Source organism: Sesamum indicum, linkage group LG1, assembly GCF_026168435.1.
Source record: "Sesamum indicum cultivar Baizhima isolate 11 linkage group LG1, ASM2616843v1, whole genome shotgun sequence".
NCBI lineage: Eukaryota > Viridiplantae > Streptophyta > Magnoliopsida > Lamiales > Pedaliaceae > Sesamum > Sesamum indicum.
Window position 1 is genome coordinate 16,229,164 of NC_142657.1, and position 24,770 is coordinate 16,253,933.

The window sequence follows — 24,770 nt, forward strand, 5'->3', positions numbered from 1 at the left end:
CTCTTTAATTAAAGATTAATTATGAGTAATTAATTAAGTATAATTTAATTGAACCCGAGCAAAATAAAATTATCAATTAAATTATATTTGATACAAGTACAATCTAAATGAACAGGGAGCCTAGAACACACAAATCCTTGATGGAACATATATTTGATACTTGCACAAATTAGTTTGACTAGCTTTGCATTTAAGTACCGATAAATGGAATTAACTAGTTCTGACTTTAAATTTAATTAATGAGATTAATTAAATTATTTAGATAAAAAGTTAATGGATGAAGATCAATTAATTAACAGTCATTAGGAATTAAATTCCTAATCCTAATCAAGCTCTAACCCCACAAGGCATGAAGAAAGAAGCTACGTAAGGGAGCTTAAAGTGGTCGGTTTCAATAGATCAAAACGTCAGATTTTTGCTGAGAATCTAAATCAATTATGAACAATTGTCATCCCTAGTCATTAAATTCGTTGTCATCGATCCCTAGTTATTTTGAAGACATTATTGTGTGATAGTATTGGGATAAAGCAGTGGGTATTGCTGGACTTTTTCTCAACAAACTAATTTGGCACCAAACAATAGCCATAATGCTGCTTCATTTTCTTACTTACTCCTCGCTGCCAACTTGCTGACGGCCAAGACTTTACGGTAAAATCGTGTTTACAAGCCGCCCACAGTTTTGAACTTTGTTAACGCGGATTCAACATCTGGAGCACTAATCACAAGTGCGTTTTTCATTTCGAGCATTATATGTTTACGGAAAATCCTATCTAAACTATATTTAGAGGAGTCAAATCAATAATCGGTATATGATTATTCATTTTTCTTGAGTTATTGCTAATTACATGATAAGTGCATTATATTTATCATATTATTAGTGTATTATATGTAGATCTCCTATGGTTTGAGAAATTACATCTATCACCCATGAGGTTTGCTTCTGTATAAAAATAGGTCTATCAATTAATCAAATTTTACTGAATTTGTTGATATTAACAAAAAAATATGAATAAAAATTTATATTTAGCCTTGATTGACTTATTTCTAACTTATTGCAGGGCAAATAAATTATTTTCTTACTAAATTACTCATATAACGTTGAAGATATAACTTAGTATATATATTAATATGTGAAGATGTGCAAGGGTAATTGAACATAAAGACTTATTTAACATGCAACAAATTTAGTAAGAAGTCAACTAGGGGTAAATGTGTATTTTTATCCGATTTTTTTTATTAATGTCATTAAACTCAATGAATTTTGACTAACATGTGGACTTATTTGTTAGATAAAAGCAAATTTCAAGGATAATAGATGTAATTTTTTAAATTATAGGCATTTTACATGTAATTGCACCAAACCTCAGGAGAGAGGATGTAATTATCCCAATTATAAAAGTGGACTTATCCACTCACATTCGTGGGATTCAAACCTGCAATTTTTTTATTGTGAGACCTCAACTTTATCACTGGAGCAAAGCCTTATTGACTGTCGATATTACTTTAAATGGTCCTGAATATGCATTTAAAACATTCCAATAGTACTGATCAAAACTGAACCGAGTATGTACAGTTTCATTACAACCACATGATAAAAATATATCAATGATTCATATGTAATTTTTAAGGGGGGGAAAAACATAATTTTTTAAATTATTAGCTTGATATATGTTAATGTAATGTTACATGCTCTTAAACTACTTTTAGAAATAATAATATAAAAATACATAAAAAAAAAAAGTGTGTGGATATAAATTTAGCTTTGATTGCTTGCCTATTCTCATGATGGCTGTTGAAATACGCTAATCATTAATTCCTAAATTTAGCTCGACAATTTGGAGATATTAGGTTGATATGCTTTAGGTTAAAATATATAAATATTTTATTTTATTTTTTTGTAAAATTAAAGTTATGTCTCTAATATTTTTTAGAGTGTTTGTGTTCTGGATATAATTATAATTTTATAAAAATTAATAAATATTTATATTAATCTCAAAGGATATAGTAATTCATTGGTGGGCCACGGCCCAGTATGGGAATTTTTGGATCAGCGAGATGGCTTACTGGATGGGATGTCGGCCCATGATAAGGAAACTGCTTAATTGGTATTTGGTACGATGTCGTACTGGTGATTTCTTGGGAGTATGAACTATGAAGTGCAGCTGACGACGGACGTTCAGTAAGCTTGGAGAACAGACGTTTCAACAGGTCAGAGGTTTTCTGCGAGTTTTGGTTTGTGTATAAACACTTTATTGCGATGAATATTTTGGATTCATTCTTGTCTACCTGAATTCATGGTTTTTCTCTTATCTGATCGAATTGGATTTTGGTGTTGGGTTTTTCAATTTTCGGTGATCGACTTGGTTTGGGGTGATCGGTTAATTAGGGGTTTCCGATTGTTGGTGATTTTTCTTAGTTTTGTGGAAGACGGCAATGTTGATTGCGCTCATCTCCGTGTGACTTTATTTATTTATTTTTCTCTGTAATTTAACATGGTTGTCTATATGGAATCTGGCGTGCGGTTTTTTACCACTGTTGTTGAATTTATTGGAATTTGATTTCATGTTAGCCGCAATCACGGCGGTATACTTAACGATTTTCTGTAGTTAAAGCTTCTTTGGATATATGATGTTATTTCTATAAACTTAGTATGTGTGTTTTAAATTTTATCGGTTGTCATTATTAGGGAAGAAAGCTTTGCGACATTTTGTGAGATAAGAGGATCAAGGGGGACTCCCCTTCCAGATTCTTTGAGAAATGTTCTTGGAGCTGGTTTGGGGTGGGAGGTCTAGTACATTCCTTCACGCGCTAACGCCAAGCTAATTGATGTGGGGATTTGCTTTTAATGGTCTCAGATTCTCATTATGATCCTAGGTGCTCCTCTTTCATTCATTTCAGATTGCACCATACTCTGACGTAAGGGCTGGACTCTTTCTCCTCTGTCCAATCCTATGTCAATTAGAGAAAGTGATTGCTTCCCATAAACTCCTCTCATGATGCCATAGAACTTATTTAGAATGAATTTGCATTGTGTTTATTATTACTCCTTTAAAATGAAATGGTATTTCGAATTCATGATTTAAATAATTTCCTTTTGTGTCTTTTCTCTATCTATTACTTAACTAGATGTCTTTCACACTTTCATTGTTCCTGATAGTAATTAGTTCAATGTTTAATTAATATATTAAGAGTAAGAATGTAGTCTTAGTTAAATCTCCACACTCTTGTTCCTCTCTTCGTGGTGGTAGAGGGTGGGAGACTGGGGGCATTTGATTTATCTGTTTGTTGAGTTTGGTTTCAATAGAAATTTGACATGTTCTTGTATGTTGGAACTGTTGAAAGCAGTAACTGAAGTCCTCTCTGTGTGTTAGGAGCAAAAATAGGCTGAAGAAATCTAGTGTTGTGAAATTATAGAGCTTGTGGTTGTTATCTATTCAGAAAAGAGACATGCCTGGGCAAAAGATTGAGACAGGTCACCAGGACATTGTTCATGATGTGGCAATGGATTATTATGGCAAACGTCTGGCTACTGCTTCTTCTGACAACGCTATTAAGATAATTGGAGTTAGCAACTCGAGATCTCAGCACCTTGCTACTTTAACTGGTCACCGAGGGCCAGTATGGCAAGTTGCATGGGCCCATCCTAAGTTTGGGTCGCTCCTTGCTTCTTGTTCTTATGATGGAAAGGTTGTAATATGGAAGGAAGGCAATCAAAATGAGTGGATTCAGGCTCATGTTTTCGACGATCATAAAGCCTCTGTGAATTGTATTTCTTGGGCTCCTCATGAGCTAGGTCTTTGTCTGGCATGTGGATCCACAGATGGCAACATCTCGGTGTTCACTGCAAGATCAGATGGTGGATGGGACAAATCACAAATTGAACAGGCTCATCCAGTTGGGGTTACATCAGTCACATGGGCCCCATCAACTGCCCTTGGTGCTCTTATAGGTTCTGGCCTACTCAATCCTGTTCGGAGACTAGCATCTGGTGGCTGTGATAATACGGTGAAAGTATGGAAGTTTGATAATGGAACTTGGAGGATGGATTGCTTCCCTGCTCTTAAAATGCATACTGATTGGGTGAGGGATGTTTCCTGGGCACCCAACTTGGGGCTTCCTAAGTCAGTGATTGCAAGTGCTTCTGAAGATGGAAAGGTAATAATATGGACGGCACTCAAGGAAGGTGATCAATGGAATGGTAAGATTTTGAAGGACTTTGGATCTGCTGTTTGGAGGGTCTCTTGGTCGCTGACTGGGAACACGCTCGCTGTGGCTGATGGGAAAAGTAACATCACAGTATGGAAAGAAGCAATAGATGGGGAGTGGCAGCAGGTGACTGCAGTTGAATCATAAACTTAGGTGACAGTTTGGTTTTATTTTTTCCCTAATAGTGAAAATTAGGTCCAATAAGAAATTAACTCGCATATATTCGTTATACTTTACTGATACAGCGGAGTAACTTTGCTTACAGCATCCTTCTGCATCATCCATGATAAGTACGCATTATGACAACATAACTGTTTTCTGTTTTTGTTCCGAGAATTCATAAACAATGGGAAAGTAGCTAGTTATAGTGGTACTGTGGTGTATCAGGATGGCACCTTTCTTCGAGCTTCTGTTGCCTCATTCACATCTTACACGTTTCGCTTGCTGGTTCATGATTCATCTGCATGTCTGAAATTTATGTTGTATGTTATCGGCACGCTAAATGTTCAGTCCTCTTGTGCGAAGAAGAGATGTGGGGAAATTGTGTCAATTGATGGTATGCAATTAGAGTTTAAAGAGATTGTGTGATCATAATGAAACTCACAAAAAATGAGGACGATCTAAAACAAAGAAAGCAAGCGTGATAAAAGTTGAAGGGTTAACACACCACACATTGAAATATTTCTATCCTGGAAGTGAACCATCTCTGCGTTTTATATGTTATATAATTCTTGAAAGTATCTAAGTACAAGAAATTGCACTAAACCAAAAACTATTGATTCATCCTATTTTTCTCTCACTTGCCACAATTCTCTAAGCCTTGAGCCCAAAGGGGATATCCCCCAACCAATAGAAAATAAAGGGTGGAGTATTTATTTGCTCCTCGTGAAACACTTGACTTGACAGTTCACAAGTTGAAAATTAGTCAAAATCTCATCCACTCAAAAAAGGAGCTGGAGGCACGGGATTTTTGAAAAAATTCCCCCCGTCCTCAGTTTCTCCGATGTAAAGTCAAATGATCCGTGAATTTCCAGTTGGGAGATTTAAATACCATAAAGGGGCTCTATTGCTTCTAAATCAACTGAATTTCCATTCCCATCATTTGGATGAAAAATCATTACATTCATGGCTAATTTCTGCTGCTCCATTGAACTGGAACCTCGCACCTTAAACCAAGGCCAACTCAACCATGTCCGGGTACGTACATAGGTCAGCCACGTGCATTTTTTCTTCATACTTTTTGCTTCTATATGTAATAAAATGTATTGATTAGTTTGATCAAGATCCACGCATACAGTGAAGCATGTATAAGGATTTGTAATCAGATGGTAGTACTTGGACTCCATCACACAAACAACTCCCAAATTACATAAACATCATCAACTACTAGTTGATACACATACACGATCAACACGATCCATGCATGCAGGAAATTGCTGTGGACATAGTTCAGAGAAAAGAACCTGATGATGAAGCCTCAATGATACTTAATCATGATCAGGTAAATTATCAATTATTCCTCCACTTCTCACCATTTCCATCTTGCAACAAAACCCCCTTTTGATCTTTAATCCCTCTTGCAGGGACTGCGGAAGCCTGTGGTGGCAACCAAAGAAACGGTGGTGCTGGTGGTTTCAGACGTGGCAACTCCGCCGCCCAGCAAGGAAGTAATCGAGACGGAGATTACTACTGTGGAGACATATTGCCAGTGTTCCGCTTCTGCACTTACGGTGGAGTCCTCTCCGGAGGAGTGTAGGGTTAAAGAGCCGCTCTCCGCCCCCTTTTGAGCCCTAATTTTCCGTGTAGTGATGGAAGAACATTATTGTTTAGCTGTGTAGTGGAGACTGGAGAACATTGTACAATGCTCAAAAGAAATAAAATTCTGCTAATTGATTAAAATTTCCAAAAATTAAATATGGGTTGGGTGTGGAAATAGTATAAGATTAAATTTAATACATTTTTAGTTTTCTAAAAAAGTAAATCTTCGTCAATTACACATTTAAATTTAAGCATACTTTCAAACAGAAGAAGTAAAGTATGAAAACAAATAAACTTACACTCAATTACATATATATCTTTCTCTTTATTAAAAAATATAGCCAAATGTGGTTACTTTTATTTTGGCTAAAATCTTTTTATCTCTCAATTTTATAAAAATATTGTCTCCATACAAATCATCCTAAATGTATGGTCTATTTTTTTTTAATTATTATTATATTGTTCATTAGCACAGTACATTCAAACTCAAATATTAATTCAATGCATCAATATTTTAAAATAAATCACTATATTTCAAAGTAAACAAAGAACTATCCAAAAAAAAAAAAACACTAGTATTAAGAGTAAATTATCAACACACATCTATAAAATTCGAACTATATGTTGTGATCTCAACCTCACCACTCAAAAAGTGCCTCCTTCACCTAAATTTATGTTTGATGAATACTAAATTTTTATTTTTTTCAGATAATCTTTGTTTTTTTTCTCCCTGAGTACTTTTGAGAAGGATTTAAATATTATAGTGTTCAAAGTAAAATTTCTCAATGGACCCATTTCTAGGCCCAATAAAGAGTACAATGGGCTTTGCTTATATCCATATTCCATGAGAAAGATAAGGGCCCATGATATATGGGTTCTTCTTTTGGGGCTATCACCGCCGATTAACCATAAACCTCTCCGCCAACCCCAACCGGCCGGCGGTGGCGCTGTAGCTCTCATCGGTAATCTGCATCTCAGAAAGCAAAGAAATATATATGTTGTTCTACTCGATGCTCTGTTTTTCATCGTTATCACAGACTCATGTCTGTCTAAGACTGCTGTGACATTGTACAATGTTATCATTCTGAATTTTGTTAAGGATTGTCTTCTTTTGTTTTGTTTGAAGTTAAACAACTTCATGGCTTGTAATTGCATTCTCAATTCCTCATTCTTGCCGTCGCTTCCTCTGTATCAGCATCCCAACTTGAGAAAACCCAAAACCCTCTTCGCAATTTCGTGCAATCTTGGGAAAAACCACTCAGGAAACCGCCGTGAGGTTAAAGAAGATAAAGAAGAATCGATATTCAAGAGAGCACCATTGAATTTACTCAAATTCTCCGTAACACTAACTGTAATCTCAGTTTCACTTCCACAACCCTGTTTAGCTGCAGCTAAAGTCTCTGAAAAGAAGCGTTTGGGGAAAAGGACTGAAGCTTTGACCCCCGAGGAATTGCGAAAGTGGACACAAGGGCTTCCTGTAGTATCGGACAGGCTTGCTTATAGTGAAATCTTGGATTTGAAAAGGGAAAATAAGCTTAGGCACATTATTAAGCCCCCCAATGTCCGATTAAAGCAGCAGCCGGAGGTTGTTTTGGCTGTTTTGGAGGATAACAAGGTTGTTAGAGTAGTGTTGCCTTCAGTTCAGAGTGATTCAAAATTTTGGGAGGAATGGGATGAGTTGCAAATTAATGGGCTCTGTATAAATGCTTACAGTCCCCCTTTGAAAAAGCCAGAAATCCCAAAGCCTTATCTTGGGTTTTTGTCGGAGATTCCTTCATGGATGTTTTCATTGGTGAAGCCAAAGCCTCAGTCTAAGAAGGCATTGGAGTTGAAGAGAGTTAGGGAGGAGTTTAGGCGGAGGAAAGATGAGGAATTGGCGAAGATGAGACAAGACAGGGTAATGATGGAGAAGGCGATGAACATGCAAAAGAAAATGGCAGCGAAGCAAAGAAGGATGGAAATAAAGAAAGTGAAGTATGAGGAGTCATTGCGCCAAGCGCGTAGGAACTCAGAAAGCATGGCATACATGTGGAACCGTTTAGCTAGTGATTCTAATGTTTCCACAGCTCTTGGGTTTGTTTTCTTCTATATTTTCTATCGCACGGTTGTTCTTAACTATAAAAAACAGAAGAAGGATTACGAGGACAGGTTGAAGATAGAAAAGGCAGAGGCTGAGGAGAAGAAGAAGATGAGGCAGCTGGAGAGGGAAATGGCTGGGATTGAGGCTGGAGATGATGAGGAAGAAGGAGGCAAGGAGGATGACAATCCTTATATGAAAATGGCAGAGCAATTTATGAGGTCTGGTGCACGTGTTCGACGGGCTCAGAATAGGAGACTTCCACAGTATTTGGAAAGAGGTGTGGATGTCAAGTTCTCAGATGTTGCAGGGCTTGGGAAAATCCGACTTGAGCTTGAGGAGATTGTGAAGTTCTTTACGCATGGGGAAATGTATCGCAGGCGAGGAGTTAAAATACCAGGTTAGGTTATTGCATTGAACAAAGTCTAGTTTCCTATTTTATCTCATTCTATCTTCACTCTCCTTGTTCTTTCCTCATCAACAAGCCTTAACCTTTATCTACATGATTCTGTTCGACTCTGAATGGCGTTGTACCTTCATATGACATGGCTAAAGTTTTTTAATAGCCATTTGATCTCTTGTTACTCTTTGTATTTTAGTGGTAGTTCTGAAGATATATTACTGCGTCTCACACTCATGCCGACTCTCTTGCTCCTTGGCTATGGTGATGGAGATATAATATGTTGGTTTCGAACTTCCTTTTCGAGATTAGGCATTAGTACTTGTAACATCTAACAATTTGGCCAATTTAGATTGATTGGTGGCCTTACAAAGTTATTGTGTTCCTTGTATATGGTGCATGTAAGAAAACACATCTTAGGATTCTGTGACGCCAGTAGTTCTATCAGTCCTATTCCTATCTGCTAGTAAAGTGATCTTATGCTACTCAGAATAATTAGGTCTAAGGAATTGCCAGTTCAGTTGGTAAAACACAATGGTATCTACTTCTCTATTTTAGTTTGAACCTTTAGTGTAATTTTTATATTACTTTTAGAAATTAAATGGTCTTTGAATTTCTGGTTATGTTCTACAACTTGGTTCAGGAAGTATGTGCAAGTAGCAATCCAACTAGTAATTTCCATATTTCAATTGCATCTAGATTCCATTATCCGTTAGCTTTTCTTCAGTACCCTGTTTTGTTTTTCTTGTGCCGTAATGCAATGTTGGAACTCTCTCTTCAAATACTTCAGGTGGTATACTGCTTTGTGGCCCCCCTGGGGTGGGGAAGACATTATTAGCAAAAGCTGTGGCTGGTGAGGCAGGTGTAAACTTCTTCTCCATTTCTGCATCTCAGTTTGTTGAAATATACGTTGGGGTTGGTGCTTCTCGTGTTCGAGCACTCTATCAAGAAGCAAAGGAAAATGTGAGTATTTTTATGATGTAATTATTCATGTGGGTTATAGTCTCCTCATTGCATTATACAAATGGAATCATTATGTAAAATTATGTCAAGTTTTTTGTCTCTTCTGCTAACTGGTCACATTGTTTCTTCTTTTCTTTCTTCGTTTAACTACATTTCCTGATAGACTGCAGCTGTTGGAGCAGAGTACGTTCTTTTGTCGCTTTACTTTCTCAGAGTTGTTTCACAGTAAAATCACTGTTTGTGTTTCCATTCTCAGTTTTCAGTGACAAATATGTGTTTCCAATTTTGTTTAAGTTTTCGTGTGAAATGAGAATATGTTTCGATTAGCTAATGAGATTGTGTTTTATATTAAACTGTGGTGTCAATCAATATATTTATAATGAGAATACATATAAACACACATATTTTCATTTTAATTACTGTTTCAAAAATTGAAAATGAAAATACAAACAAATAGGTACCTGATGCACTGGTAAGATATGTAAATTTTTTGCGTAAATCTATTCAGGCTCCATCTGTGGTTTTCATTGATGAGCTCGATGCTGTTGGAAGGAAACGTGGTTTAATCAAGGGGTCTGGTGGGCAAGAACGTGATGCTACATTAAATCAGGTCTCTTGAGCATATCTCATTTCTTTTAGTTGTCAAATAGTATTTGGGTCCATGTTCATATGCAATTACTTTAACTATGCTTCAGCTTCTTGTGTGCCTGGATGGGTTCGAAGGCAGAGGTGAAGTTATTACTATTGCTTCCACTAATCGGCCAGACATTTTGGACCCAGCACTTGTAAGACCAGGGAGGTTTGATCGCAAAATATACATTCCCAAGCCTGGATTGATTGGCCGCGTTGAGATTCTGAAGGTTTCGTCTATAAATTATTTATATATGCAAAACTTTTTCAGGGCATATGCATGCTTTAAATTGATATTTCTAAAAATGCAAATTTTCTGAAGCTTTAGTTGTTTGGCTTTTGTCGTTACAAACTGGATATCGCATGCTCTATTCTTAAGTGCCACCTTCTCTTGGAGGTAATATTTTAATTTTCTGGTTTTAGGTTCATGCTCGGAAGAAGCCAATGGCTCCAGATGTGGACTATACAGCTGTTGCTAGTATAACTGATGGAATGGTAGGTGCAGAGCTGGCCAACATCATAGAGGTTGCAGCTATCAATATGATGCGTGATGGAAGAACCGAGGTATTCATTCTTGCAATGCTGAAAAATCTGAAATAATTTCTACATCATCTACTTTTCTCCTTTGACTGTCAGTGGCCAGAAACTTTTCTTATTAATGATTAGGACATATAGAGCTTGAATAAGTACTGAGGATGCGGATAAGAATAGATGAATTTTATGTACTTTTTTTACATTAGATTTTTATTTTACTTGGAATAGTCCGCTCATGTGCATTTGAACAGACAGGCATGAGAAATGAATTTTTATTGATGTATAACAAGTTTAACCTATTGATTGTGCATAAAGCGTGGGTGGTTGTATAACTGGAAATCTATTGGCCATGTGCAGATTACTACTGATGACTTGTTACAAGCTGCACAAATAGAAGAACGAGGAATGCTAGATAGAAAAGAGAGGAGCCCTGAGGTGTGGAAGCAAGTGGCCATAAATGAAGCAGCAATGGCTGTAGTCGCTGTGAACTTCCCTGACCTTAAGAATATTGAATTTGTATGTTCTATACCTTTAATGTAAATTGCTCCCGCATAAGTTGTGCATTTACTTTTGACGGGAACTTTCTTCTTTTCCAAACCAAATTCATAAACAAATGCTCGACATCTGGTATCCCCATTGTTGTGTTGTTATGGCAGGTAACAATTGCTCCAAGAGCTGGAAGGGAATTGGGGTATGTACGAATGAAAATGGACCATATCAAATTTAAGGAAGGAATGTTAAGGTATGGCTTCTGTATAATCTATTGGCAAATATATTATTCTTGTCCTGCACTTGAAAATAGTATGAGATCACTTATTTCAAAGTAACGCTCTTGTTAATCTATATTTACTTTACCCCAAAAGTTTGTGCACACGAACTATCTAGTATGTATGCATACATGTATATGCCGAACATTTCATCCTTTACTTTTGCAGCCGTCAATCTCTCTTGGATCATATCACTGTCCAACTTGCGCCACGTGCGGCTGATGAACTGTGGTATGGGAAGGATCAGGTAACATGACTAGGCATTATGTTTTTCATATTTGAATAAGCAAATTGTTTTCGGCTTCTCGCAATATATCTGCAGAAAAAATCATTTACTGTGGTACCTACTATTTTATCTTAAATGTTAAAAAGCAAAGCCTATAAATGGGACGTAATTTGCTAGATTCTGTTGGAATCTGTTTGTTTTCTTCAATAAACGTCTCGTTAGACATGTATGACTTGAGATGGCCGGAAATAATGCTAGAGGGTAGAGATAACTCAGTTCAGAATTTTTTACTTGTGTTCTAAATATCATACCTCATTGATTCGAGGCCTAGTGAAGATTAGATAGTTTGCAACTTTAAATCTTTAAATTTGGTGTTACCAACTTTCCAACCAAAGCAGACATTGGCCTTTGAGAGGAACTGAACTGTTTGTCTTCAAATTTGTACCTCTTTTTTCTAGTTAGCTCTGTTTTCTATACATCTTCGAATGCATGATGTTCATTGACTAACAATATTTCTTGAAATTTATCCATCTTTCAGCTGTAACAGTTAATACAAACTTTAAATCTTGAATATCAATCAAGCTTCTTTATTTTCTTATTATGTGGAACAAATTTTTCTAGTTCTGCTCATTCTAAAGCTCTTATTTTAAATTAAACTGATCACTTACCTGACTATGGCCGTAAGTAGTAATTGCAATTCATTATAATTTCACACTCTTGCTTTGGTATTTTCCAGTTGAGTACCATTTGGGCAGAGACAACAGATAATGCTAGATCAGCTGCACGGACTTTTGTACTTGGGGGCCTCTCTGAGAAGCATTACGGCTTGAACAACTTCTGGATTGAAGATAGGATAAACGTAATGTATTTTTATTTCTTGCTCGTCTGCTATAGAATGACATTCTGAAATTTCATATTATACATCATTAGCTTTTGGCCAAAACCCATTTATCTAAAAGTGATATCTGGCAATATTTAGTATTATTAACTTTTTTATACATCATTGACTTTTGGAGAAAACCCGTGTCTTAAGCCCTGTGATTTTGTCCTTGATTTTCAGTATATTGATTCAGAAGCATTGCGGATCCTTGAAGCTTGCTATGAACGTGCAAAATTGGTACGTTGTGAATTCATCTCACCACTGTAGCATTACTTACTGACAACGTAGCTCTATTTGGTCCTATTTAAGGGGTGTTTTCTCTTCCTGTTTTCTGAGAAAAAGATAGAGATCTGAACTGTGTTTTCTAAAACTATAGGCAAACATTCAACTTTCCAACAGTGAATAAACTGAAAACAAACAAATCTTTAAGATTTTAGTCCATATTTCATGCAGATACTGCAGCAAAATCGAGCACTTATGGACGCTATTGTCAATACTCTTGTCGAGAAGAAGAGTGTAACGAAGCAAGAATTCTTTAACTTAGTCAACTTGCATGGATCGATCCAGCCTATGCCAGCCAGCATACTCGACATCAGGTCCGCTAAGCGACTAGAATTACAGAATACTCTCAAAAACAATAAAGAAGCAGCAGCTCTTCAAGGAAGTAGATGAGGATGATCATAAATGCGATTAATGTTTCAGGTATGTTTGAAGTCCTATTTTCAGTAATATGATAAATTTAGTTCAAAATTGTATAAAAGGATCATACAATTTGTGACATTTGTTTCTCCTCCTCTAAAGTCTAAGATTATCGAACGAAAAATTGTATTTAGTTTTGATTTACCTTATTTACCAAATCGAACTCAGACGAGCTTTTGTGATCTATTCTTTCCCTGCAGATGATAATTACATATTACCAAAAAATATTTGGAATCTGCAAGAAATATTTGTGACCCATGCATGCCAAAAGCATGTCAAATTTTTCCTTCTGCATAAGACATTACAGTGGTCTATTTTCTGGGACAACAGCCCTTCTGTCTCCTGGAAACAGGGGAAAGTGGAAACAATGTTAGCATCATAAAAAAGAATAATAAACAATAAAAAAAGTAAGATTTAAGTTTACTATTTATTTTAAATTCAACTTGCACTTAATTTTGCTGAAAGTTGAGCGTTGTGTTATTGATGAGGGTACAATGGGCCTTAACTAAAATTTTACGCCCATTTGAATTATAACAAGTGAAAAATTATATATTAATAATTCAAATACATATATATATATATATATATTTTGCGTGAAACACAAGGTCATTATGGTATTTTCTCACTTTTTTGAAAAGGTATGTAGAGTTTTTCAAACAAACATCGAGTTTGAAAATTATAAATTTCAATTAAATACATATATCTATAATTATGATAAATTTCAAAGAGTAAACTGATTGCCAAACTATTTGCTTTTGGTTTTGGACAAAAGGAAAAATGCAAAGATTACTTTAGCGTTGAGTGCGATTGGGAATCCTGAAACAGTAATCCCTCTCCAATTATTTCTACAAAAATACAAATTCTTCCCACATTCTAAAGTTTGTTAGTTTTTGGACATGTTAGATTTTATTTAGTACCAATGTCACATGTGTTCCTCCTTATTCAATTTTCCATTTTTCCTTTTGTTATAAACATATGCTTTTTGGTCTTGAATAATTGGTGGTAAAGAAATGTAAGCATATGAAAAAAAAAAAAGTTATGATTGATAAAAGGGTCTTAAAAAGATTTAAGTACTCATATATGACCTCAAAATATTCAAATAGAATGAAAATCAATTCACTTGTTGTCCTGATTGGATCTCACCAATTTAATACCAAAATTATTAATGTTGATCACTTAATATTTGAAATGCTAAGATTACGATACGATGATCTATATAAATACGAATATTTGGTCTAATAAGTATTCAATAATTATTTTGAGATTAAGGTATGCCATTTATTGAGAGAATATTTTGTATTTTTCCCTATGAACTCACACCTATTAGCTCAATCATTGAAAGATTTTAGATATGAACCTCTTAACAAGCCTATATGTAATTATTCTTTCAGGTCTCAAGTACTTATCCCGATTAAACTACCCCTACGGTCATTGAAATTCCCAACTCAAATCAACTATAATTACTACACAAAAACAAAACTCATCACTGTAGTTTGAAATGCAAACAAATTCATAGTTTAATTGATTCAACTATACAACTTACCTTATGCAAAAATATATATTTTAAAATTGAATGGTCTTGGAGATAATTTATTTATTAGGACATAAAATTTCTTTATAAGAAGATTTTAATTATATTTAAACTTTTGGTGTGGGCGTGTGTTGTATTAAGGTAAAAACAAACAATGATGTTTGAGAAAAATTAGAAAGAAAACTATCTTTCAACCTTAATTTGCATGAAATTGCTACAAAAAAAATAGGACATACATACAAATTGAGATTACACAGAGTCGAATTATTTGAGATTTAAAAAATAAAAATGGAAAGAATAGTTATATACATAATAATTATAAGAAATGGGAAACCAGATGTACAATCACAAAAGCACAAGGAACACCTAGCAAGCCCATCTCAGTGTCTCGAAACTGCTGGGGTTCAAGCTCCCAGTACCACCACCCACTTGATCATAAATATACTCACCGATTTCCTTGTCCGCCGCACACCACGCCGGATTCAGCCACCCTTCCTCCGCCGTGTCGACTACTGAATACTCACTTCCCCACGAGTCGTAGTTCCCCTCCAAACTCGGCAACTCAATTATCTCCCCCAGCTCCTCCGACCCGCCATTCTCTTGATCACACATCGACGAACCAGAGGTAGAAGACGAGCACGACGGGCTGAGCTCCTCCATCACCGCCGCTTTTGCCGCAGCAGCCTGGACATCCCGCGGGGAGAGCGAAGCCGGGCGCGGCAGCGAATTCCTCAGCTGAGGGAAGTTGAGAACGGCCGAGTTTCCCTTTATGCTCAAAGCGGCAGAGTCGTGGGCCCGCGCCGCCATCTCCGCCGTGGAGTAAGTGCCGAGCCAAATGCGCGAGTTCATGCGCGGCTTCCGGATTTCACAGACCCATTTCCCCCAGCTTCGCATTCTCACTCCCCTGTAAACTGGATGCTTGTTTCCATGATGGCTTCCTCGTTTCCTGCATTTCTTGTCAGTATTCTCATCAGAGTTTGGCGCGGACACGGCGGAGGTGGTGCTGGAAGAGCTCTCTGCGGCTGAACACGGTGGCTCAGCCATGTTTTCAGTAGCGAATATTAGTTAACGTGTATGTGAATGTATGAAATGATACGGAATATTCTGTACATAAATAATATATAGAGAGAGAATTGATCGTATCTTTTATTTTATATAACATATACACATTAAATATATATAAATAAATTTTTTAAATAAAATAAATAACATAAATTTTATATATATATTAATTTTAAAACTTAAAATAAAAAATTCAATATGATTTGACGGATGGGAGGAATTAATGAGAATTTAGTGAAGAAAAAGATGGTTGGTTGAGGTTTAAGACAAGGAAACATGTGTCTGCTATTTTTCTAAGTTGATATCTTATTCTGCATTTTAATTATTATTCATATATTTTGAAGAGACAAATCATATATTAGGTAGGGCATCAATTTCATTAACTTATGATAACTTCGTACTAATCATTATTAGAAAAAAATTAATATTTAATTATGATAATTTTAGTAAATTGCCATTTACCACGACTATGCAACAATTATTGGTTATAGTGAAGTCTAAGTTTTAGCGTCGATTTTCATTCAACAACAATTAATAATAAGTATTTACTATGATTATAGTCCATAGACAATAATAAAGTTTCTTGTAGTGCATCTTGTGCGTATATAATCAGATGAATACAATATAGGCTATAAAAATAAAAACCGACACAGTCAATGAAACTTTACTCAATTGATGAAATCGATGCTCCATGACTTTAACGTTATGAGTTTGAACCCCACCAAAGTACGAGATGTTATTTTACTTTAATAGTTTATATTATTTTGCTATAATAATAAGTGTTGATTAGATATAATTTTTAATTAGATATTGATGATTATAATTAATTTATTTATAAATAATAATTCATCACTTTCATTTAATAGGTTAGTGTAGAATATTAGAGTAGTATTATATATTTGGTGGAAGGACATGAAATTCATAAATCTAACAACCACCACAAAGGAGAAATGTCCATTTATAAATATGTATGTTTGTTGGGGAGTCAATTATTAGTATTTGGGCCTTCCCAAGTGATGTTTTCACCTCAATTTCCACATGTTGAATATGTGTTTATCAATTAAATAAATAACTCTAACTAATGCATGATTTGACTTTCACATTTAAATGAAAAAATACAAAAAATTCTTAGCAGCCTTTGAGCTGCAAATCAAATTTATTTATTATTTTTTTCATAAAATAAGTGTTAAAAATTTTGACTCATATAACCCTTATTTCAATAGACCTAGCCCACACCTCAAACCGCCACGCAGCGCGATAACTTGACCCAAATAATCCGACCTACTATAATCTCCGACTCGGTTTTCACTTAACCTAGAGAACCCTAACCCTACTTTACTTAGTTTGTCCCCTCGTTTTCTTCTTTGTATATTTCTTTGCCCTCTCAGTTTTCCTTCATCGCCGTCTTTTTCTCTCTCCGATAATCAATATTTCCTTCTCTGACGATAATATCCTACATCTATTTAACCCTTCAAGAACTTTTTGAAGTGAAAATAATCGAAACAAAAGAAAAGGAAAAAATCCCTCTACTGATTAATATGTTCTTCGTGAATAAATTATTAAGGGTTTCATATGAAAATACATATTTGGATTGAAGTAGTATAAAGTGTAGCTGGATTATGATATGAAAAAGGTAATTAATGTGAAATGGGGCGTCATAATTATGAATAGTGATGGTGTTGATGCGTGTTGAGTTGAGTGTGTGGAAACGTAGCAGTTGTTAGACCATAAAAATTGGAACGGAATAAGGAGGGAGTAGGGAGTAGAGAGGCCGCGCTGTTCACTGCTACCCCTTATTCCAATTTCCATTATTCAATTTAATTTGGTCCCTCCAAAACCGCTCTTCAGAGCAAGATCCCTACGCATACAGTATTCTACCAATTAACAAGGCAGACAGAACAAACAAGTCGTTGTAGTATAGTGGTGAGTATTCCCGCCTGTCACGCGGGTGACCCGGGTTCGATCCCCGGCAACGGCGTACTCTTTTCTAATCTTTTTCAACTTTATATCAATTTTTAAGGTATTGACAAAACATTAAATGAAAGCCCGTCTAGCTCAGTCGGTAGAGCGCAAGGCTCTTAATGGGTTCGAGCCCCACGGTGGGCGTATCCGTATTAATGTCATTATTTTTCTAACTTTTATTATAAATTCTGTTTAAAGCAAAGTAAGAGTGAGTAGTGGGGTTTGTGTAGGGTAACGGCTTATTGGAGCTATGCTCATATCTGTACTGCCAACCACATTTAAGATATACAAAACAGGCGAAGCGAATGAAGATTTTTGTCCTCCATAAGCTTTCCCAGATCAGCACCCAACAAAGCATAAAAGGACACAACCCCCGCTTCCTCCTCACTCACCTGCTCTTACGTATAACGTGCACCAAACCACCACATGCTTGACGGATTCCACCACGCCCCCACAACAAGTATCAATATATCTCCGCAAGGCCCCAATACACACACCCCACATGTATTATAAGCATTTCAAAATGATTGCAAGTAAACAAAGAGCTGATACATTTCGCAAGCAGGAAACCTTTAGCTTTTCAATTCAATCTTTGTCTTTCAATTGCTCTTCCAAAACTCCCTCTCTACAATGTTATTAAAGCAAGGTTTTTATACAAACGAATTTCAATAGTACGGTCTTGATCTCTTCATATTATTCTCCCGTTGCTTTTTGTGATTTGATGTGCTTTCCCATTTAACTTTCCCTTCAATTTCGATTTGTCTACATCATTAAATGTTACCAATATGAGCATTTCGTCTTTTGTTAAAAGAGTTTCAAGTACTATTTGATTTGTCGTTTTTAAAAATTTGTGGTGCTACTACTTTGATATAAATAAATTATCGTTTTCATTAACACTAGAGTGGGACAAAAATTGTGTTAAATATAAATTTAATTTTTACGTTGACTTCATAATATACCACGTTCGCATATCCCTATTTTTCACAATAGGATGATATTTATGTGAAGATCCTATTTCATGCATATAGTGTGAGAAAGTAGTTGTGTGTGTGGCTCAATTACTAATCTTAGTATTTCAATGTTGTCTGCCAATATTATTTTAATTCATTAGTGTCTAGATTTTTAACTGTACGACAGTGTTCCTATTTGAATAAACTTTTCTTTTTACAGAAGTGTTTTTTTGCGAACATACTATTTGAAATTAGTCATTGTGTCAATCAAGCAAGTCGTTGTAGTATAGTGGTGAGTATTCCCGCCTGTCACGCGGGTGACCCGGGTTCGATCCCCGGCAACGGCGACCTTTTTAGATTTTGACTTTAAAGTGTTTACACAACAGTGAACAAAAGCCCGTCCAGCTTAGTCGGTAGATAACTTTTTGATGAAAATGGAATAATGTAGTTTAATCATCTCTACATAATCCAATTAGAAAATTCACTTTTCAGAAAACATAATATGAAATCAAACAAATCCACATGTAATCTTATTTGTTTGTCTGTTTTGATAAGTAGAAGCCATCTTAGTTAAGAAAATTTAGTGTGTTAGTGTAACTCTTCTGTTGCCTAAGTTAGTTTCTATAGTTTCGTTCGCAACTGGAGAAGAAAGACAATAAGCGGCCACCTATCTGATTCTGGTAACATAGTACAAAATTCAAGGGTCAAAAACAACATTGTGTTGAGTTGTACGACTATTACACACGGACTTTAATACAAGAATGATCGTATAATCATGAGGCCACACATACTGTAACTCAAGTTGATTTGAGGGTAGGTTGATATGACCCAAACAAACAAGAGTGGCATAAATCTTGAGCCATTTTTACATAAAACAACTTCTTAGGAGCTTCTGTAGCATTTTAAAATGTTTGAGTGTAACCCCTACATCACTACCTTTAGGTCTCTTTGTCTCTCCCTGACATTGCTAGGCGCCAGCAATGTGCATTGGCCTATTCATGGGCAGCCGATTTTCGCATGTTATAGAATAGATAGATACATGTTTGTTTTTGTGAAGAATACATCAATTGGAACCTCATATTTGCTTCTCACATGTCATCTTCTCCTTGTTTTTCCAGACATTCTCATACTTTTAACACCCTCAAATGAACCCATTTGAAACTAACAACTTGATGTCCCATTCAAGACGACATTCTTATGTGGTACCAAGAAGTAAATTCAATATTTTTCTGTAATGGATATCGAATTTGCCAATGGCGGTAAGAGCGCCAAACATTGATTCAATAGGTAAATCACAACCACTTTAGGTTTGGTATATAATCGTCTACGATCCCCGGATGAAAATACCGCAAAACAAAAAATGTAGAAAAATTATATAACGACACGGCTATATATAATGTATATTTTTAATTTTTAATAAAATTAAAATATGCAATATAAACAATATTAAGATAAAATATAAAATCAGAATGTCTTACATCTATATTTCTAATTAAATGTGGTTTCAATAATATGCATAATCAGTTTATTTTAAAAAGTATGTAATAAAAGATTTTTAATATTCAAATTAGTTAAATCATCATGACCAACTCCCAAATTTTTAATAATTCTTTCCTAAAACTTTTAGTTTGAGAGGAATGAGTTTTTTTTTTTAATTATTTATTAAGCTCAAAAAAAAAATTTAAAAAAAAAACCCCAATTTTTTCTTAAATTATAAAAAAATCCAAAATATGTTGGACACGCATGATGCTATGCCCTTTTTTATATATTCTTTATTGCGTGTCCGGCACTGCATCGGATAATTTTTCGGATTGTCGTGCATTAAAGATAATTACAAATACCTTCTCAACATTTGAAAAATTATAAATATTCTTCATATTTTAACATCCATCTGACAATAAGTTCATTCAATTAGTTTTTTTTTCTAATCTTACGATAAAATGACCAAAAAATGCCCTCTTAAATTATTAATTATCATTTAATATACTCTTTCAAATTTTTCAAAATAAACCAATATGCCTCGTCAATTATTTATTTGACCCATGCTCAAATTCTTTTATATTTTTTCAAATATTTAGAAAAAGAAATCAACAAGGATAAATAGTAATATCCATTCATCATTTGGTTTTTAGAAACTACATAATTATTTTTATTAAAAGAATATTTATAATTTTAAATAATAAGACTGTTATTTACGTGTACGACAGTGCTGGAGTAGCTCAGTTGGTTAGAGCGTGTGGCTGTTAACCACAAGGTCGAAGGTTCAACCCCTTCCTCTAGCGCCTCATTCTTCTTCTTAATCATTTCCTTCCTCATCTCCGTAATCAAATGCAATAATTCCCCCTCCACTCTCTTAACTTTTCTCCACTTACAAACAATTTCTTCGCAACACCGATTTAACTCCGTACAGTCATTAAATATTTTAGGGTTAAATACATTCCGCAGCTCTGAATTATGCATTTTATTTTATTTATACTCTTAAATTATAAAAAATTATAAAAACATTCCTGTCAAAATAATTTGATATTGATAGGATAAAAATGCCCTTCTCACTTACCCCTATATATTTTATTTTACTTCCTAAAATATATTTTATTATAATATCTCCACAAAACTACTTTTAGTGATTTAAAATTTTAATCACATTTTATTTTAAAAATAATATTTATAACTTATATTTTTTTATAAATTATGGAATACAAAAAAAATATTTACAGGCTCAATATATGCAAATATGTTTTTTAAAGTAAATAAATGTAAATACGTGTTAATACATAATGCAAATAATATTACAAAAAAAAAACATGTTATATAATTTATAAAGTATAGAATATTATATTAATTATATTATAGATTTGCGTATTTTATAGTTTAAAAGTGTAAATACATTTTATGTATAATATTAGAGTACAAAGTGTATTAAACCCAATATTTTATTATAATTTTTGCTTGGATGGTTGATGTGATTGTAATAGTCAACCATTCTTAAAATACGTTGCTAGAGAAAACGATTTCTGATTATTTTTTAAAATTCTTACATATAATAACATATTTTACTTTTTTCTTTTATTTTTCCCCTTACTTTTATGATTGTTTGCAATAACATTTGCTATTGTTACGAGAAAAAGTTGTAAATTAAACAATAATAAAAATTAAAAGTATTTACAAACCAAAAATTACAATTAAAAAAGAATTAAAATTGGAATATTTAGAAACAAAAAAAAATTCATATTCACAATTTTTTTAATAACCTATAGATTTTAGTAAGGAATTAGCTGTTCATAACTTTTAATTTGAAATAACTTAATCTAAAAATAAAAAATAAAAATATTCTTTTTATTTTATCTTCAATAATAAAATAAAAAATATTTAAAATTAGCATTAGGTAGCTCAATAACGTTATAACATAGTCCATTGACATCTTCCACCATTTACCCACCAAATATTTTAATTTATCTCTGATATTATTTATTTATAGCAACAATGATTGATGTGATTATAATAATCAATTATTCCTAAGATAAGTTGTCAATGAAAACGATTTCAGATTGTCTTTTTTCTTGATTATTAAATCAATAACCTAAAGTGTCTTTTCTTTTTCCTTTATTAATTCGATTAAGATAATTTAAAAATTATATTTGTGTCTATCTGTTATTGAAAATTTTCTGTTCTGAAATAGTGTAATATTTCCCATTTCATTTCCAATGTGTACAAGTTGGGTTTTTAAAATCTTCGTGTTTTTGAAAAATATAAATTAAATTAGATTATGAGAAATGTAATTATATCACTAAAAAAATATTTTTTTTTGCTATGATTGGCGCACCACTGTCACATGTTTTGACTATTGCTAAAAATCATGGCGAATATTGATTAATTATGGTAAAAATCTAATTTTATTTTCGTTTTGTTTAGTCGTGGTTAACAATATTGATTTATCACAATTATTAAGGCGCGACATTTATAGTGTAGCAAAACTCCAATTCTTTTTAGTGCATATAATTTTTTGGGGCAAAGTGCTTTTTTAGTCTCATAAAACAAGGACAAGATTTATTTTGATACCATGACAAGTGTCGTTTTTAGTCCCATAAAACTCATAATCACGTATTTTTAGTCCTAAAAAATTACGTGTCTTGTGATTGTGAGACTAAAAAGGCATTGTTTGGGACTAAAAAAGACGTATTTTGGGATTAAAAAAAAATTTAAATTTTATGTGATTAAAAAAAATCGATTGACATAATTATGGTATCAGAAGAAATTCAATCCTTGTTTTATATGATTAAAAATACATTTTGCCCTAATTTTTTATGATAAAAAAAAATCATATTAAATCTTGCATGATTGAGATAAGCATCAAAAGAATGTACCGAAAGCATCAAGAGTGGGGCCATAGAGCGGCTTCAATCTCCAACAATTTCAAGAAAAAGCAACATTACACCAGGAAATGGATTTACAGCTGCAAACCAATTTCAAGGAAAAAAAAAAAGAAAGAAAGAAAGAAAAAGAAAATGAATTTCCTCTTTCTTCCTTTATTACAAAAGAAGCACTAATTTCAAGGGAATTTCCAATTCGGACCACAAAGAAAAGAGAAATTACATAATCACACCAACAACTTAGAACTCGCTTGCGAGTGGTGCGTGCTCCTGGTTCATGTAGACGTTGCTGTAGATGAGCCCAGCCAGCCCACCGCCGATGAGTGGTCCGACCCAGTAAATCCAGTTTCCGGAGAAGTCACCGCTGGCAACGGCCGGGCCGAATGAGCGGGCCGGGTTCATGGATCCGCCGGAGAATGGGCCGGCAGCCAAGATGTTGGCGCCCACAATGAACCCAATGGCAATGGGTGCAATTGTGCCCAATGAGCCCTTCTTGGGATCAGCTGCGGTGGCGTAAACGGTGTACACCAGGGCGAATGTGATGATGATCTCCATCACCACTCCTTCGATGGCTCCGACACCGGCAGCAACACCGTGGGTTGGAATAGCCTGTGATTGTAGAAAAACAACAATTTATACTTGTAGATGGGGTGAAATGTAAATATGATAAATTTAAGGGACTAAATTTAGAATTTCATAATTTTGACTTACCAAACCGCCGGTGACAACTTTGAGCAAGAAGCAAGCGACAATGGATCCCAAGAGCTGAGCAATCCAGTAGAAAAGTCCGGTGAGGATGGTGATCTGACCACCAACAGCCAAACCAAAGGTGACGGCGGGGTTCACGTGGCCACCGGAGATGTTAGCGCCGACGGCAACCGCCACGAAGAGAGCAAACCCGTGGCAGACGGCCACCGCCACCAGGCCCGCCGGGTCGAGGGCGGCGTCAGAAGTCAACTTGTCTGTAAACAACGATCATCCCAGAAATATATAAAAAAGTTATGACATGGCTAATTGCATGGGCATGCATGGCTCTAAATTTTACTAATCACTTGTTTTAATTAATTAATTAAGTAACAATTTTTAAAAAATCAAATTTTCCTTCCAAAAAATGAGGTATTTATATGTATATATCAAAATAAATAAACAAAAATATCAAAAAATATAATTTAAAAGGAGTACGAATATTAACTGTAAGCAATGGCGGAGCCGACGCCGGCGAAGACGAAGAGGAGGGTGGAGATGAACTCCGCGACGTACGCCTTGATGGAGGCGGCGCTGAAGGAATCATCGAACCGTCCGAAAGCAATCGCAGGCATTTTTTAGAAAAAATAAATAAATTAATTAATTCTTGAAATATAAATATTTAGAGAGAGAAGAAAAGAAGAGTATATGTCGTTTGAGGTGACACAAAGGGCACTTTCAATGTGGCATATATATACTGCGAATTCCATGGGTTTATCCATTTTTTTGAGTTTATATTAATTATTAATTTTAAATTGAGTATATGAATGTGGCATATGCTATGTGTTATGCCTCGTCACAAGATAGACGAAGACCAAATTAATGTGTCCTGTCCGCCGTGGATAATCTTATCCTTAGTTGTCACTCTTATTATTTATTTCAATTTTCAGTTAAGTAATCTCAATAATTCAATACCTCATTACATTTAAATTGTTACTTCATTTTTTCTGGGAAGATGCTTATTTGCATCTAAGTTCGGTCAAGTTCGAGTTTTAATTTCATATATGATAT

At 34.6% G+C, this 24,770-nt stretch overlaps 4 protein-coding genes, 3 non-coding genes and 1 pseudogene across 12 annotated transcripts; 6 read left to right on the forward strand and 2 right to left on the reverse strand.

Moving 5' to 3' along the window:
- The first annotated feature begins 2,073 nt into the window (after positions 1 to 2,073).
- On the forward strand, positions 2,074 to 4,473 carry LOC105163766 (protein transport protein SEC13 homolog B). 6 transcript variants are annotated; one of them, XM_011082234.3, is made up of 3 exons: positions 2,074 to 2,208; positions 2,687 to 2,916; positions 3,372 to 4,473. In XM_011082234.3, exon 3 carries the CDS (start codon positions 3,448 to 3,450, stop codon positions 4,351 to 4,353), a length of 906 nt encoding a protein of 301 aa, XP_011080536.1. In that variant the 5' UTR covers positions 2,074 to 2,208; positions 2,687 to 2,916; positions 3,372 to 3,447; the 3' UTR covers positions 4,354 to 4,473. The 6 variants fall into 6 exon arrangements, with proteins under 6 accessions (XP_011080536.1, XP_011080551.1, XP_011080528.1 ...); XM_011082249.3 differs by having other exon boundaries at positions 3,384 to 4,473; XM_011082226.3 differs by having other exon boundaries at positions 2,687 to 2,874.
- Positions 4,474 to 4,727: 254 nt separating this feature from the next.
- On the forward strand, positions 4,728 to 6,105 carry LOC105163815 (uncharacterized). The gene is made up of 3 exons (XM_011082307.3): positions 4,728 to 5,403; positions 5,636 to 5,707; positions 5,790 to 6,105. Exons 1-3 carry the CDS (start codon positions 5,332 to 5,334, stop codon positions 5,991 to 5,993), a joined length of 348 nt encoding a protein of 115 aa, XP_011080609.1. The 5' UTR covers positions 4,728 to 5,331; the 3' UTR covers positions 5,994 to 6,105.
- A 735-nt stretch (positions 6,106 to 6,840) lies between these two features.
- Positions 6,841 to 13,324, forward strand: EMB2083 (AAA-type ATPase family protein). Its single transcript, XM_011082318.3, has 11 exons — positions 6,841 to 8,441; positions 9,232 to 9,404; positions 9,913 to 10,014; positions 10,100 to 10,264; positions 10,458 to 10,598; positions 10,926 to 11,084; positions 11,225 to 11,310; positions 11,504 to 11,582; positions 12,298 to 12,420; positions 12,622 to 12,678; positions 12,895 to 13,324. The coding sequence occupies exons 1-11, from the start codon at positions 7,103 to 7,105 to the stop codon at positions 13,111 to 13,113; spliced, it is 2,643 nt and encodes an 880-aa protein (XP_011080620.3). The 5' UTR covers positions 6,841 to 7,102; the 3' UTR covers positions 13,114 to 13,324.
- A 1,518-nt stretch (positions 13,325 to 14,842) lies between these two features.
- Positions 14,843 to 15,809, reverse strand: LOC105164642 (dehydration-responsive element-binding protein 3 pseudogene; annotated as a pseudogene).
- Positions 15,810 to 17,639: 1,830 nt separating this feature from the next.
- TRNAD-GUC (transfer RNA aspartic acid (anticodon GUC)) lies at positions 17,640 to 17,711 on the forward strand. The gene has a single exon. It is a non-coding gene; the product is annotated as a tRNA-Asp (tRNA).
- Positions 17,712 to 18,920: 1,209 nt separating this feature from the next.
- TRNAD-GUC (transfer RNA aspartic acid (anticodon GUC)) lies at positions 18,921 to 18,992 on the forward strand. Its single transcript has one exon. It is a non-coding gene; the product is annotated as a tRNA-Asp (tRNA).
- A 1,861-nt stretch (positions 18,993 to 20,853) lies between these two features.
- TRNAN-GUU (transfer RNA asparagine (anticodon GUU)) lies at positions 20,854 to 20,927 on the forward strand. Its single transcript has one exon. It is a non-coding gene; the product is annotated as a tRNA-Asn (tRNA).
- Positions 20,928 to 23,024: 2,097 nt separating this feature from the next.
- LOC105163835 (aquaporin TIP2-1) lies at positions 23,025 to 24,427 on the reverse strand. The gene is made up of 3 exons (XM_011082328.3): positions 24,208 to 24,427; positions 23,727 to 23,977; positions 23,025 to 23,624 (listed from the first exon to the last, which is right to left on the reverse strand). The coding sequence occupies exons 1-3, from the start codon at positions 24,332 to 24,334 to the stop codon at positions 23,256 to 23,258; spliced, it is 747 nt and encodes a 248-aa protein (XP_011080630.2). The 5' UTR covers positions 24,335 to 24,427; the 3' UTR covers positions 23,025 to 23,255.
- Positions 24,428 to 24,770: the final 343 nt, after the last annotated feature.

What these genes read in the sequence shown, in the direction of transcription:
- LOC105163766 (XM_011082234.3), top strand. Translation starts at nt 3,448, where the DNA reads ATGCCTGGGCAAAAGATTGAGACAGGTCACCAGGACATTGTTCATGAT.
- LOC105163815 (XM_011082307.3), top strand. Translation starts at nt 5,332, where the DNA reads ATGGCTAATTTCTGCTGCTCCATTGAACTGGAACCTCGCACCTTAAAC. An exon ending in GCCAACTCAACCATGTCCGG is followed by an intron (nt 5,404 to 5,635) that starts GTACGTACATAG and finishes CCATGCATGCAG; the next exon opens with GAAATTGCTGTGGACATAGT. An exon ending in TGATACTTAATCATGATCAG is followed by an intron (nt 5,708 to 5,789) that starts GTAAATTATCAA and finishes TCCCTCTTGCAG; the next exon opens with GGACTGCGGAAGCCTGTGGT.
- EMB2083 (XM_011082318.3), top strand. Translation starts at nt 7,103, where the DNA reads ATGGCTTGTAATTGCATTCTCAATTCCTCATTCTTGCCGTCGCTTCCT. An exon ending in GCGAGGAGTTAAAATACCAG is followed by an intron (nt 8,442 to 9,231) that starts GTTAGGTTATTG and finishes CAAATACTTCAG; the next exon opens with GTGGTATACTGCTTTGTGGC. An exon ending in GCCGCGTTGAGATTCTGAAG is followed by an intron (nt 10,265 to 10,457) that starts GTTTCGTCTATA and finishes TTCTGGTTTTAG; the next exon opens with GTTCATGCTCGGAAGAAGCC.
- LOC105163835 (XM_011082328.3), bottom strand. Translation starts at nt 24,334, where the DNA reads ATGCCTGCGATTGCTTTCGGACGGTTCGATGATTCCTTCAGCGCCGCC. An exon ending in CGGCTCCGCCATTGCTTACA is followed by an intron (nt 23,978 to 24,207) that starts GTTAATATTCGT and finishes CGTTGTTTACAG; the next exon opens with ACAAGTTGACTTCTGACGCC. An exon ending in AAGTTGTCACCGGCGGTTTG is followed by an intron (nt 23,625 to 23,726) that starts GTAAGTCAAAAT and finishes CTACAATCACAG; the next exon opens with GCTATTCCAACCCACGGTGT.